Consider the following 14141-nt stretch of genomic DNA (forward strand, 5'->3'; position numbering starts at 1 on the left):
TCCCACACAAAATACTTCTGCAATTAGGACCTGATGGACAAGTTGAGCGTGAGCCAACAATGTACCCTTGCATCAAAGAGGGCCATAGATTTCCTGGAGTGCACTGCCAGCAGACCTAGGCACTGGTGAGAGCCCACCACTGGTGAGGCACCAGTTGCAGGCTCTCCAGTAAAAGACAGACATGGACATACTAGAGTGAGTCCTGCAAAGATGATGAAGGGACTGGAGCATCTGTCGTACACGGAGAGGTTGAGGGAGCTGGGACTTTTCAGCCTTGAGAAGAGAAGGCTCAAGCAGATCTTACCAATGTGTGTAAATACCTGATGGGGGGAGTAAAGACGATGGAGCCAGACTCTTCTCAGTGGTGCTCAGTGAAAGGTCAAAAGAAAATAGGCACAAACTGAAACACAGGAAACTCTGTTTAAACCTAATAAAACCCCTTTGTTTCTGTGCAGGTTGCCCAGCGAATTTGTGGACTTTCCATCCTTGGAAATATGGTCCTGGGCAAGCTGCTGTAGCTGGCTCTGGTCTGAGCAGGGGAATTGGACTAGACAATCTCCCAAAGTGATTTCACGAAAGCAACAACCTATTAAAAACATACAAATTTTAAAATTATACAAATAGATTAGAAAACCGTAAGTCAGATTGTGAACTGTTTCTGCACTACTGTTTTAAAGAGCAATATAAAATGAACTGGGAGAAAGAGCTGCATTAATACCATGGTGTAAAACTAGAGGCTGTGATCCTAGGAATGGAAGCACAACATGAACAAAGCTGTTCTCTACAAAGGCTGAATGCCATATCTATTACTATATTGGGTAAACTCCACTTCAAAATGTCAAAGTTGTTTAGATTAAATTGGCCTCATTTTGACCATGTCCACAAACACTTCTTTACGAATACTGAGTGTAATTGAGTGAATACTTGCTTTTAAGAAGGAGGTTTTCATAAGATTATTTGAGAACTCAAACCTTAACAGAAAGTGACAAGGGGAAGAGAAAAGAAATTATCCGAATATTCCATTTGGGACTGAGTGTTTATCAGAGATATAAGCTCCTGACCACAGGGAAGAGATAGGAGATACTTGACGTTGATGTTTAATCTCTATTGTCATTGAAGGCCTAAAAATACCTTCTAAAAATCCTGAGCACCAAAACAATGTCAAGAAACAAACAAACACAATATATGCTTTCACTGATATGATTGGTAGTAATATATTGCATTCATACAGCAGTTTCAGACCTTATGGTGTTACATTCTGTTTCCTTTTCAAGCACACAATGCAATGGATTGCTTTACTTACTAGTAGCAGTAGCAGGACAATATCAGGATTATCACAGGCACAGGCTACATGCATTGATGTCCAAAAATCCTCATCTTGATGATTTACATTTACTCCTCTGTCAATTAGAATTTCTGCAGCAAATGCATTATCATAGCGGGCACACTAGAAGAAAGAAGAGCAGATTAGGGATGGTGTTTTACTCAGTATACAACTGAATTTATTACCTACAATTTTTGCTCCATTTAACATTTAAATTGAGCAGATGACGCACTGTAGCTGTGTGTTTTTGTAGGGGACAACAGCTGATGAATCTATAGAAATAGTTTTGTGGAGACTACAAGTTCCATGTGCATGATTCACAGAATCCCTTATTTGCTGTGAAAAAGCACTATATGAAATCTGCTGAAATCTACAGTAAAGATGAGGCTTTCTTTCTGTTCAATATTGTCATTCCAAAACAGTGCACAGACATCAGTGCATAATGATCACATCTAAGTATATGTACACCCACACGCACATATGTCCACACATACGTGAACTTCTGCCTTTTACGCAGTGCATAGCAATAATGCACGCCTCTCCATACCCGCTCCTATTTCCAATCCACTAACTGATTCCTATTCAAGTCTCTCTGATAGATAAATACTCTGCACACTAAAGGTGTGTTGGGGGCAGGGGCGGGGGGTTGCACACGCGTGTGTGAGTGTGTTTCTATACTTTGTTTGTTTTGATGATGGAGGTCACTAATTTTGGCAGAGAAGAAGAAGCTGGCTTAGACATTGTTTTGAGCTTACTCCTCTGTCACATCTGTGACTTTTTATGGATGTGCTTATGGATAATACTTTAAAAGACAATCAGGACACCTAGGTTAAGATCCTAACTCTGGCCTAACACACTATCTCAGTAACTCTTTAGAGAAGGATCCTCTCTCTTTCCCCACTGGAGAGAGGTTACAGGGAGACTAATTTTCTGTATTAGATACTTTGATGCTTTCAATACAATCCTTAATATCTATGCTTCCTCCAATATTTAAAGCTGTATAATATTTCCCTGTGCCAAAAAACACACATATACACTGAAAGTACAAATATAGTGAAATCTGCAGATAATTTGCAAGTGAGGGTTAAATAATTATGTTGTTATGTCTGTATCACATGTGGAACCACACCATGGCATCCAGTTTGCTGGTCTGTATTTATATGGCATGGAAACTAGGACCCTGGAGGAAAAGGGCAAAAAGGAGAAGTACTTAACTGGATTCCACTGTGAAGTCAAGATATAGCTGAGATATTCAACTGAATGTAGGAGCTGCATGTACTACAGCGATCATAAATATAGATAATTCAGAAGATGAAAATTAAACTCTATCAGGCTAAAAAGCAGTCCTGCTTTAAATTATTTCCAAACATACTGACCATTAAATTATAGAACAGAAATTAAGTTCTGATGTATTTCCTTTAGCTTGTAACTTATCTGCCAGCTCTAGAAAGAGAAGTTTTGTTTTGCTGCATCAGTATCATTCATTGTATAACTTACATTAAGCTGTTCAATGTTCAAATTTTAACAAATGAGAGATAAGACATTTTATAATACAGATCAATAAAATCTCATGCCAATCACATTTTCAAGGTATTGTTAAGCAAAAGACTTTCTGGAGAGCTTCCGTACAAAATAAATGACAGATGTCACTGAGCCATTTTGTGTATTAATAATAGATATAGAGCCTTTTGTGGTTAGTTACCAGTTTGAAAACAGCCTAGATTTGTAGCAGCAATTTAATTGCTGATGCTCCTTGATTCTTGTTTAATGGATTTTGTGAAGCAATTGGGCAATCTCAGTCAAAGTTCCAGGAGAAAATTTGCACTCATATACTTTGTTACCAGGGCAGGTTGGGTGATGGCCTGCGTGAATTGATATAACACTATGTGCTTCCCACTGAATGGTCAACTCAGGCAAGTACTCTCTTTATTTGTACTTCTCCTCTCATGGAGTCTAGTAAGAGTTCAGTGAATACCTTTGAAGCTCTCATGGCTTCCCTGAGATTCAATCTTACTGGGATAAAGTCTACAGAGATAGCAACAGAATCTTTATGAAGTGTCACATTTGATTTTTTTAGAAATATATCACATTTTGGAAGTTAACAGAAATGGAAAAAGAAAAAGGAATTATATCATGAATCAGATTTTAAGTAAAATGTGAAGATAAACATATTTTCCATTGATTCCGGAATAAAAACATTTACCCTACAACTGGAAAGAATAAACACTGATTAGCTCCCCTTTGGAGAAAGCAGCTTACATAGAATTATAGTGGTAAAACTAGTACTTAGAATGGATCTGAGTGGGCTTTAAAAATAAAATAAAGATGCATGCTAAATTACTATTTTGAGTTCTTGCACAAAAATAAACTTGGCTTGTCTGTTTCCCTGACTCTCCTCTCCTATCTGTACTGCTCCCAAATTGGGGTCAAATCCAAGTTTCATTGAAATCAGGTTTGCCCCATCTCCCACAGGACCAGCATTTTCCTGTAAATGAATTATGAGTACGTACAAGTAACTCGGACTAAACTGAGGCAGTAGGTTACACACAGTTCTCTTGCAAATTTCTTACTGCAGGAAGCTTTCCCTCCTTTTGAAGTATATGTGTGCCTGTGAAGCAGCAGGAACCAGTGGAGAGATTCTGATTGTGACAGTGAATTGGGGCGTGATGCAGAACATCAAGAAACCTAAAAAGATTTTATCTGCAGTTGAAAACTGTGCATCAGCTGAACCAGACAAAGCAACCTAAAATCCCTAAAGATAGATTTTTCTTTCTTCTGTTTTAAAACGGCAATGAGACAGATGTCACATCAGCCATACTGAAGATAAAGATTGTCCCCTAGGGCTTTCAGCACAGGATAAGATTTGGATGCCTCAGTTTTGGGAATCCCAAAGATAACATCTCCTATAGGCTGCATTTTTAAAGAGTGATTGAGCACCTTCGCAGCAGGCAAATAGTTAGAGGAACGAAAAGAGAACTTAAATTTTCTCCGTTCCAACTCACTACTGCACCCTCCCCTCACCTAGGCCTCTATTTCCCGAAGTCCTTGGTAAGCAGCATGGCCGTGGAAGATGGAAAACACAGATTAATTGCATAAGGGGAACACTACATCTTGCAAGAGCATGGTCGCAGGTGTGCTGGAGTCCAGTAATATTATAGGATCCTTTTTTTTGTCAAGAAATCGCTTCATTTGTGTACATACTATGAGAAACTTAATCCAACTGTTCTAAAATGAAACACTCTGCCAGCAGACTTTTCACTAGATCTATTATGCCCTTGTATTTGTGAAGTTGCATTTATTTTAGCAGCATTGTGCAACAAAGTTGGATCCAAATATCTTAAAACAGTTTCACATCAAATAGAAAGCATGTCTGCAGTTGAAGCATCACAGACCAAAGTAAAGGATCATAAGACAGGAATTTATGATGAGTTTTGACAATGGCTTCAGCAAAGCCAAAATGTTACCTCTGCAGTATTTTCTTTCTGTCTGCCTGTTAGTCTTTCCTCCACATGCCGTTACATCTTGCTTCTCTTTTGGTCATTGTATAGAAACTGTTTTCCTTTTATCTTCCAGTTACTTAATCTAAATTGCTATGCAAATAATGATAAACTAAATGCAGATAATGTGTTCAATATCCACATGTAGGAAATTGGTGCAACAAAATATGCACAAAAACAAAAGGAAAAATGTTACATCATGGTGTTTTTCATATAGGACCCGTGACTCTCTGAACCATGTAATTCTATCTTTGGAATCAAGCAATATTTCCTTTGTTCTTTCTTACTGCACAGATAATTTATAAATAAAACATTTCATTCTACTTTGTTAGTTACCATTCCTATGACATGATCCATCCTTTTGTAAGCAATTTGAAAACGACCATTTATTTCACACGCATAGCTGGATGTAATCATAACCATCGTGGATGGCAGTGTAGATAAAAAATTATTGCTAAGCCTTTCTTTTTGTTAATATGCTCAATCTGCTACTCAGTATCCCACCATATTTATCCACAGTCACTAACACTAATCTTCAATCACTCTTACCAGATGGAGCAAGGAGCCTCCTGAGGAAACAAGCATATGAGGGTCAGCACCATCCTTCAATAGCCGTAGCACTGAAATATCAAAGAAAAGAGGAACAAGAATTAATGCAGCAATATACCTAATTCTGAGCTGTTAATAGGCTGATTCTTTATCATCTTCATTAAGCGACTTAATAATATATGCAAACCTCTCAGATAACATTTCAAAACTATCATGTCAGCATTTCCCACCTCATCTATTTTAATGGCTAAGCCTGGAAGCAAAGGACGTTTGATAATGATGTTAAATATGAACAGTATCAAGGACTTCTCAAGTGGACAGATGAGCCTGTCAGTTCTGTACGTAGGAGAGAGGAGGGAAGAACTGGAGGAGAGACCCTGTCTCAAGGTCACAATCACCTGATTAGTTCATTTGGGAGCAAAATCACAGTCAACTGGCTTTATTTTACTTTGTAGAGTTCCCATGAGATTTGTTGGCTTTTTCAGTAAATAATTGAAATTAGTGTTCATAACTTATATCACTTGAAATTAATCACGATACCACAGCTAAACGATCTGTACTCAATTTAACATTTCCAGTGCATTGTCAGATCACTGATGCGGTATAATTCTTAAAATTATATTTGGAGTCAAACTCCACTCCCAGTTACGTGTATCAAACCCCTTTGAAATGAAAACAGGCTTATTAACACAAGCAAAATCACAACCCTTCATATTGGTGCTCACTCAAGTGTGAAAATTCAGCACTTTTTCCCCATGGTCTTTATTGCCTTTATAGCCTTTTCACTTGGAATCAAAGCATTGACTAACTCATGCCACCAGTGTTCATTCCTGGAACAGAATTGCACAGTAACAATGCCAAAAGTTATCAGGGGAATCCACACCAGCATTGCAACCCTGTCTTCGCTAAACTGGTATGAAGAACCCTTTTAAAAGGCCTCCCTCCAGGAGAATAACTGCCAATAATGTTTCCTGTGTAGGAACACAGCTGGTTCTGCCTCCATCATCTGGAAATCCTGGTTTTAATTCCTAGTCAAGATTCCTGGATGGAATTGTGCAAAGGTCTTCAAAGAAATTTTAAGTTCTGAATACCCCAGAAATCTGTTCCACTGCAGTGTCTGTCCTACAGGAGAGCCATAAAAATTGTCCCAAGGCTCTTCTAACTTCTGTGAATCTGTCAAGAGACTCATGTACACCATCTCCTCCTTATCCATGTATTTTTTGTATGTGTTTTCTTTCTCTCTAGAATATTTTGCAACTCCATTTTCACTGTACATTTAAACGTCTCACAGCATTCAAACATTCAGTTGACCTATTTGAAAGGGGTCAGTTTTCTTTTCAAATATTGTCAGTTTACACAAGCAATGTTTTCTTAATGTGTTGAATGATTTTTGACCAGGCGCCCTAGAAAAATTCAGCCTAAGAAAGAAAATTTGGCTAAATGGTTGCAAGCCTGTAAAATTAAAGTGAAAGACTTGGCATCATCATTACTAAATACTTCACACATAGTAAAGATGTATATTCGATAAATATTTATAATAGTTATACGAATCCATTTGATCTTTTGCTTCTTTTTGAACTTTAAAAATCAAACATAAATCCAAACCATTGTATAAATTCATACTTTATGAATAGTTCCATGGTACCTATTTCTCCTCACCAAAGGTTTTGCTTCATTTAATTTACATAACTGTAAAAGACTTTTATGTTCTGGCAAATGCCACTTTGAAAGTTAACTACTATTAGAAGTCACTGTTGTCCCCAACATGTCCGCCAAAAGTAGAAGTGGAACATTAAGTAACATGGAATAAATGAACTGTACAACAACTGCAAGCAAGATGAAAAGCAATGAAGCAGAGTGGGAGGGTGGAGAAATATTTACAAATTTTCATAACCTTGGGAAAAATGGATGAACGACAAAAAGCAAAGTATTTCTTTCTCCTCTCAGATCCACAAATCCAGTACTAAAGTACACAATTGTCCTCATACAGATAGAGATCATTAAAAATAAAGGTTCAGAACTAAGTTCTTTCCTTCTTTTAATACCAAATTGCTGACCACATATGGAGATGCTTCCTCTACCTCAGGTTTTAATGAGTAAAGACCTTATGGTAAATCCTCCCTCCTTAAATAGGTGTGCAACAACATCCTCCTGAAGAGTTAATATTTTCAAGGTTCCTATGTTATGCTATTTCTTCAGCAGGCCAGAAAATAGGAATTCCATATCACAGAAGTTTTCTTAAGGCTCCGAAAGTAATTTCATTCTGCCAATCCCATCAGGATTTCACCTGAACAAATTAACACTCTAATTTGTTCCCCTTCCTCCATCCCTGCTTTTCAGGGGAAAAAAAAAAATTCCATCCATTTCAGTCTCTCAGCCACTTAATAGTGTTTTTATGTAACATTCTTTCTTATGCACTCTGTGTGTAGGTTAAAAATGTGAACTATGGCTTGGTTCTACCTGCAACGATAGTCTCATTTGCAAATATGGGAATTAAGGCAGCTAGTCCTTGAAAGTGTGATTTGCAGAAATTATTAAACTGCCATAATTCTGTTCTCAAGAAGGCTTTAACTGATGACATCGGTGACAGTATATAATTCTTCGAAAATGCCGTTTTTATGGCGTATTCTCACAGACTGCACTGCTGTCAAAAGGGGGAAGGTATGTTATCCACTGCATGGCCCACTCTTCCCTTGTGCCAGCTCTCCCCACCTATGCAGCTCCACATTCAACTGGACCAGTAAGTCTTTTTTTTTTTTTTTTTTTTTTTTCTTTTTTCTCTCTCCTGGCAGGGTTAGTTTTCGGCCCCATTAATGTGGCTGACTGCATAGCTCCATAAGCACCTGCGAGGATACAAATGCACACATCATGTGGAGGCAGAGCAAGCACACCGCGTTTTGCTGGCAGAAGTCTTACATTGGCTAAGGCTAATAATGAACTAACATCCTCAGTCTGTGTTTCTACAAGATGGGATAAGCCGATTAAGGAGTCAACCAAAAGGGTCTGTTCCCTTCCCCCATTCGCAAAAGGACTTACACACCATTTACCTCTGGCTACTTCTGCATCCGGGAACTGACTCTAATGGCGCAAAATAACCCCAGCAAAAACAAAATGCAGAGTTTCTTGTTGGGTCATTGAGATGAACTCAATCATTAAGAGTCTTGGGATCACCAAAACTGGCTTTTGGGCAGGTCCTTCTAAGCAAAGACAGAGGATTAAGACCTCTCTCTTTTGGCAGGAGCAGGACACATGGGAAGGTCAGAGGGTTGGGAAACTGCATTTCTAAAAATATTCCATAAGAATTTCATCTAGAGCCTAAAACAATAACCATGTGACAGAAAGAGCCTGTGGCCACTTGGGTATAGAAAATACGGACAATTTATTGAATCTCTTCCTTCCATCAAACCCCCAAAGACTTGGTTCTTATAGAGAAGCTATGCAAAATGAAGTAATGCCTTTCTTAGCAACACATTCCTGTTGAAACCAAAAAATGACAGACCATTGCTAGAGCTGAGATTGAAATTCATAAGAATGAATATTTTTGCTGTGCTTTTTTTCCCCCCAGCAGAAATGCAGAACAAGATTACAGTCTAAAGAATTAACACGTAAACTGTAATCTTAAAGTAGAATATTAAATAATTACGACCATAAACAAATGATCAAGTCACATACAAAAAAATAGGGTAAGTGGATAAAAGCTCAGTAGTTCTTTTCTTTCTCTGGTTTATTTTTCCTCATTATTGCATGTAGCTTAATCAGTGCTTCAGGAAACCCACATCACAAAGACTACCAGGGCAAGATATGCAAACCCTCCTTTCAACTGGGCAAGAGTCTTTGTTCTGAATCACGATTATGTGCTACATTCCTCTGCATATACAGACAAGTAAAAAACATTCCTCTTTCCTTGAATTCATCCTCCCTGTAAAACACGATAAAAAAGAAAATAAAGAAAAAGAAGATCACAGAAGCAAAATCCCCCTCCCTACTATGCAACTCACTTAGGTTATTCACTTCAGACCTTACTAGTCAGTAGGAAAATCTTAACTTTATGTTCATTTTTTCCTTTTGATAGAACTACTCTAGTTACTGCTAGTAATTTGGGATGAATTGCCCTAATGAGGACAGAAAGTCATAGATAACTATATTACAGAAAAGTTATATATCTCTTAAATAATGCAAGTTTTTACAAGACTTTCTTTTAAAACTTATTTGTAATCTTTCATGGAAGAAAAGCCTCCAGAAAAGATGAGGAGACTGAAAATAGGCTTTAAGGCAGGAAGCTGGCATATACTTGAAAAAAGCCTGAGAGTAAAATTTTCAGTAAACTCTCAAGCCCCTCTTTTGTGTATATAAACAGGTGTCCTGGTTTCAGCTGGGATAGAGTTAATTTTCTTCCTAGTAGTTGGCGTAGTGCTGTGTTTTGGATTTAGTACGAGAATAATGTTGATAACACACTGATGTTTAGTTGTTGCTAAGTAGTCTTTACTCTAATCAAGGACTTTTCAGCTTCCCAAGCTTGGCCAGGTGCACAAGAAGCTGGGAGGGAGCATAGTCAGGACAGCTAACCCAACTGACCAATGGGATATTCCATACCATATGACGTCATGCTCAGTATATAACGCTGGGGGAAGAAGAAGGAAGGGGGACTTTTGGAGTGATGGCATTTGTCTTCCCAAGTCACCGTTATGCATGAAGGAGCCCTGCTTTCCTGGAGATGGCTGAACACCTGCCTGCCGATGGGAAGTAGTGAATGAATTCCTTGTTTTGTTTTGCTTGTGTGCGCGGCTTTTGCTTTACCTATTAAACTGTCTTCATCTCAACCCATGAGTTTTCTCACTTTTACCCTTCTGATTCTCTCCCCCATCCCATTGTGGGGGGTGTGAGGAGGGGCTGTGTGGAGCTTAGTTGCCAGCTGGGGTTAAATTACGACAGTCCTTTTTGGCGCCCAAGGGCTCGAAGGGTTCAAGATAATGACAGGTTTGATTGGAATGTGCTAGATGATAGAATTTATAGCTGTAATTGCTGTTTAGCTATTAATTGGCAGGCTCCTGTGCTTCAGGATGCAACAGTCCAACACCACACATATATAAAGACAAGAAAGGTGGTGGTGATTAATTGGAATGTGACGCAGTACTTGGGGAATGTCCCGTGTCCTACCACAGGCAGGGAAAACGTATGCTTTCTGTGCTGAAACTTGGCTGAGGCTATTGAAGTACAACTGTGGATTGTTTTGAGCAGTGTGAAGACTTCTCTCTTCTGTCTTAGGGTTTCATTAAGAAATGTGTGGCAGTAACTAAAAATAAAACTTCACTTTTTCTAGTTTTTGTTTGGTAAAATGGAATGCTGTCCCTGACAGAGACACTCTGTTCTTGTTTAAGGGCTGTCAGATTATTGTGTAAACTGGGAGGGTATTAAAACAATTAAAGGGAATGTTCTTCATTTAAGTATTATTTATTGCCTATCTTTCAGTGTTCTGAAAAATCATTTGGAGGTGGATTCTGGCATTTTATCAACTTGTATATATTAAGGTTAATTGTCTGTCAATAAAAATTGGAAAACCTCTAGTCTGTTCTTGCAGCCGAGACTGGAGAACTGGGGGGCGCTGGGGAGTGAGCGAGTGGCTGTGTGATGCTTAGTTGCTGGCTGGGGTTAAACCACGACAACAGGTCCATTCATTCTCTGTTGTCTTTTAGATTTAACACACAAAATTATCAAGTACTTAGAGCAGAATTTCACACCTAATTTCATATCTAATAAAAGTGTCTTAGAAAGCATTGAAGTTATAAAGTCTCAGGAGTAAAGAAAGATAATAATCAAGGTAGCTTTTTACATATGCCTGATGTTACAATTTTAACTAAATTATTCCAGTGAGCTGAATAGCTTTCCACACTCACACATTGACTAGATTATGACTTATTATGTAGCCTTCTCATCCAGTAAAGATAGTATTGCCGTGCCTGTTACCAGCCACAGGTTTTGTACTAACTTCGCATGTGGGACCAGGGCTGTAAGGCTTACTTTGGGCTTGGCTTGGCTTGCTTGGAGCTTTGTTTTAACTTTTTTAGCTGTTATAGTAACTGGCTAATGACAAGGTGACAATTACCTTACACGTTTTAGTTTTGTTTAGCTTTGTATAACTATGCTGTGTAATGTGTTAAGATTTTTTATATACATGGCAATAACTAGTACTTACGCTGTGCTATGTTGAATATTATCTAGCTACTCTGGCATGTAGAACTATCTATGACCTTATATGCCGCAGACAAAAGGAGTACAGATCTGAAGTGACAGCAGAGCCTGGAAGGTGAATTCAGAGGGCCCAGGTCTATCAATAACTCACCAGTGATCAGCTACTGATGGTAATGCAAACTTAGGAGTGCGGCAATGTTGCATTCACAGCAAACCCAGTTTCAGTAGTAACAGAAAAGACAAAAAAAAAGTGCCTAACATATGTAAAACTTAACCGCTGGCCATCTGCTGTGCTGGATATAGAGTACCAGTATATGTTTCTGTTAATCGTTACTCTGGGGAGTAGCAGCTAGCTAGTGTAAACTTTGTTCCTGCTAACATCTATTTTTGTTCTCTTTAGTTCAGCAGGAATAACTCTAGCTGGAAGGCTTTACTTGTTCATTAGGTGCAGAAACATGACTTACTGCAGAAGCCTAGCTAAGACCATGCTGTTGCTGGAATGGATTATCCCATTCTCCTCCTGCCTCAGGCTGCATGTTTCTGCCGCTTGCCTCTCGCTGGCACAAGGCAAAGATTAGTTTTCAGCTAGATCAACAATCTGGGAATGTGGCACTGGGTAATGGGTATGAATAGAGAGAATGGGGTGGCCACCACTTTCAGCAACAGCTGAAAGCAGTTTGGGCATAAACTGGCTATGAAATTGAACCACTGGACAACAGAAGTGATACTGAAGGAAGAGAAATAGCATACTTCCACCCCTCCCACTTCCATCAGTTAAGCAAGTGTCATATTTTGCCCTTTACTCCCTCCATAGTCAAACCTTTGGTCCAACGCTGGCATCTTAAACTCCGTATAGATGTGCCACTTTTAGAATTCTTGCCACCTTCATGCTCCTTTAGTAGTCTTTTCTCATTCCTCAGTATTCACTCTGCACTTTCAGCTTGTACCAAAGGTACTTACAAGGGACCTGCTATACAACTCAGCTGCGTATGAGAACAGATGAATGCCAGTCTCTGGCAAGTTATTCTTAATCAGAACAGCAAATGAAATCAAGCAAGATGTCATAAATTTTTGGTTAATGCAGTTTTAGAAAAAATATTTACCTCACACCTTTGCTATGATTAGTTTAAAATTAAATTTTAAAATCCAAGTACACTGTTGGTAATTTAATCATTCTTTTAAGTTGTTTACCTAACAAACACATTTACAGTAGCAATACTGTTACCACATCATTACTAGTGCAATAGCTGATGCTTTCTTTCAAAGAAAGCTCTACCCACCGCTTGACAGTGGTTATTCAGAGCAGTCATGCCCTTAATGGGTTTTTCAAACAACTGATTTGTAATCCTACTGCTTTTTCCATCCTTGAAATATTTCCAGTGATCACTGGCAACATCTGTCAAACTTGTACAAACTTCATCTTCTCATTTTCTGAAGAACTCTTGGAAATAAATTCCCACCTTTGCTGCATAAATATTAAAGACAACAAACCATAAAGGAAATATGCATAACATTTGGACAGCTAAGTGTTATGCCATTCACAGAATGCAGAAATGAAGAGAGGAAAATTACTTTTTCCATACTGGCTGAATTTGAGAAGGTTAGCCTTGCATATCCAAGTATACTGTCCACTGTTTGAACAGAGCACTGATGAGAATAGGGCTGATGCTTCCATCCTCCCTGGCAGAGCTCCCATAGTTTATAATTTTTTCAGGCAGCCAGGAATCAGGTTACCATGACCCCAGAGCAACTGGGCCATTGATTCTCTGCTGCATTTAAAAGTGTGATGTGAATTGTCAGGCTGATTCCTGAGCTCCATTCAACACAGCATTACCTTTAAAAGAAACAAACCAAGCCACCAATGAAACAGACTGACAGAAGTAGTCCTACAGCCCCAGACAACATCTCTCGCAGCTTTAGTGTTATGCGCAGATCAAAATACACGTTACTTCTATCCCATGTTCTCTTTGTGGAGAAATCAGTCAGATCACAGGCTTGGAAGCAGTTGAGGGGCTTGATCACTCCACTGTGGGAGTGAACTTCAAGCAGCATAGGTAGACACATGACAAGAAAGGTCCCTTCCTTTCTGCCTAGTCCTCTGCTACTTTCCCACCAGGCCCTGAACCCTCAATTATGGTACGTCCATGCCCAGGCATTCAGCAACCCTGACAGCTTCCTGCCAACGCACTGTCGCTCTGGAAGTCAGGGGCACAGCCTTCCTGTTATCTGAGGTACGTTGAACTGGAAAACCACATAAAAATAATGGTTATGCCTCTGGGCCACACAGACACTAAGTCAAACTCCAATGAGATCCGTGAGGAGGGTCACAGTTCCCTCAGTGGGGCAGATATTTCTATCACTGTACACATAGCCAGAATAATTTATGAGTTTAGGGACTACAATTATTTAATAACTGCTAAATTTAAAACTTCTCAGGCAAATTCCCCCTCTTTCATTTCATTTTCATATTGTCATGGTTTAACCTGGCAGACAGCCAAACACCACGCAGCCACTCGCTCACTCCCCCCGCCCCCAGTGGGATGGGGAGAGAATCGGAAGGGTAAGAGTGAGTAAAACTTGTG

At 39.0% G+C, this 14141-nt stretch overlaps 1 protein-coding gene across 1 annotated transcript in view; it reads right to left on the reverse strand.

Annotated features, from left to right (window-relative positions):
- MYO16 (myosin XVI) overlaps positions 1-14141 on the reverse strand; it is a 304717-nt gene that overhangs the window by 266798 nt on the left and 23778 nt on the right. The window contains exons 2-3 of the mRNA XM_075137449.1: positions 5371-5441; positions 1304-1447 (exon numbers count right to left, since the gene is read on the reverse strand). Coding sequence (XP_074993550.1) covers positions 1304-1447; positions 5371-5441 — 215 coding nt within the window. The remainder of the gene's footprint in view (positions 1-1303; positions 1448-5370; positions 5442-14141) is intronic.

The sequence above is a fragment of the Calonectris borealis genome, chromosome 1 (genome assembly GCF_964195595.1).
Source record: "Calonectris borealis chromosome 1, bCalBor7.hap1.2, whole genome shotgun sequence".
Classification (NCBI taxonomy): Eukaryota; Metazoa; Chordata; class Aves; order Procellariiformes; family Procellariidae; genus Calonectris; species Calonectris borealis.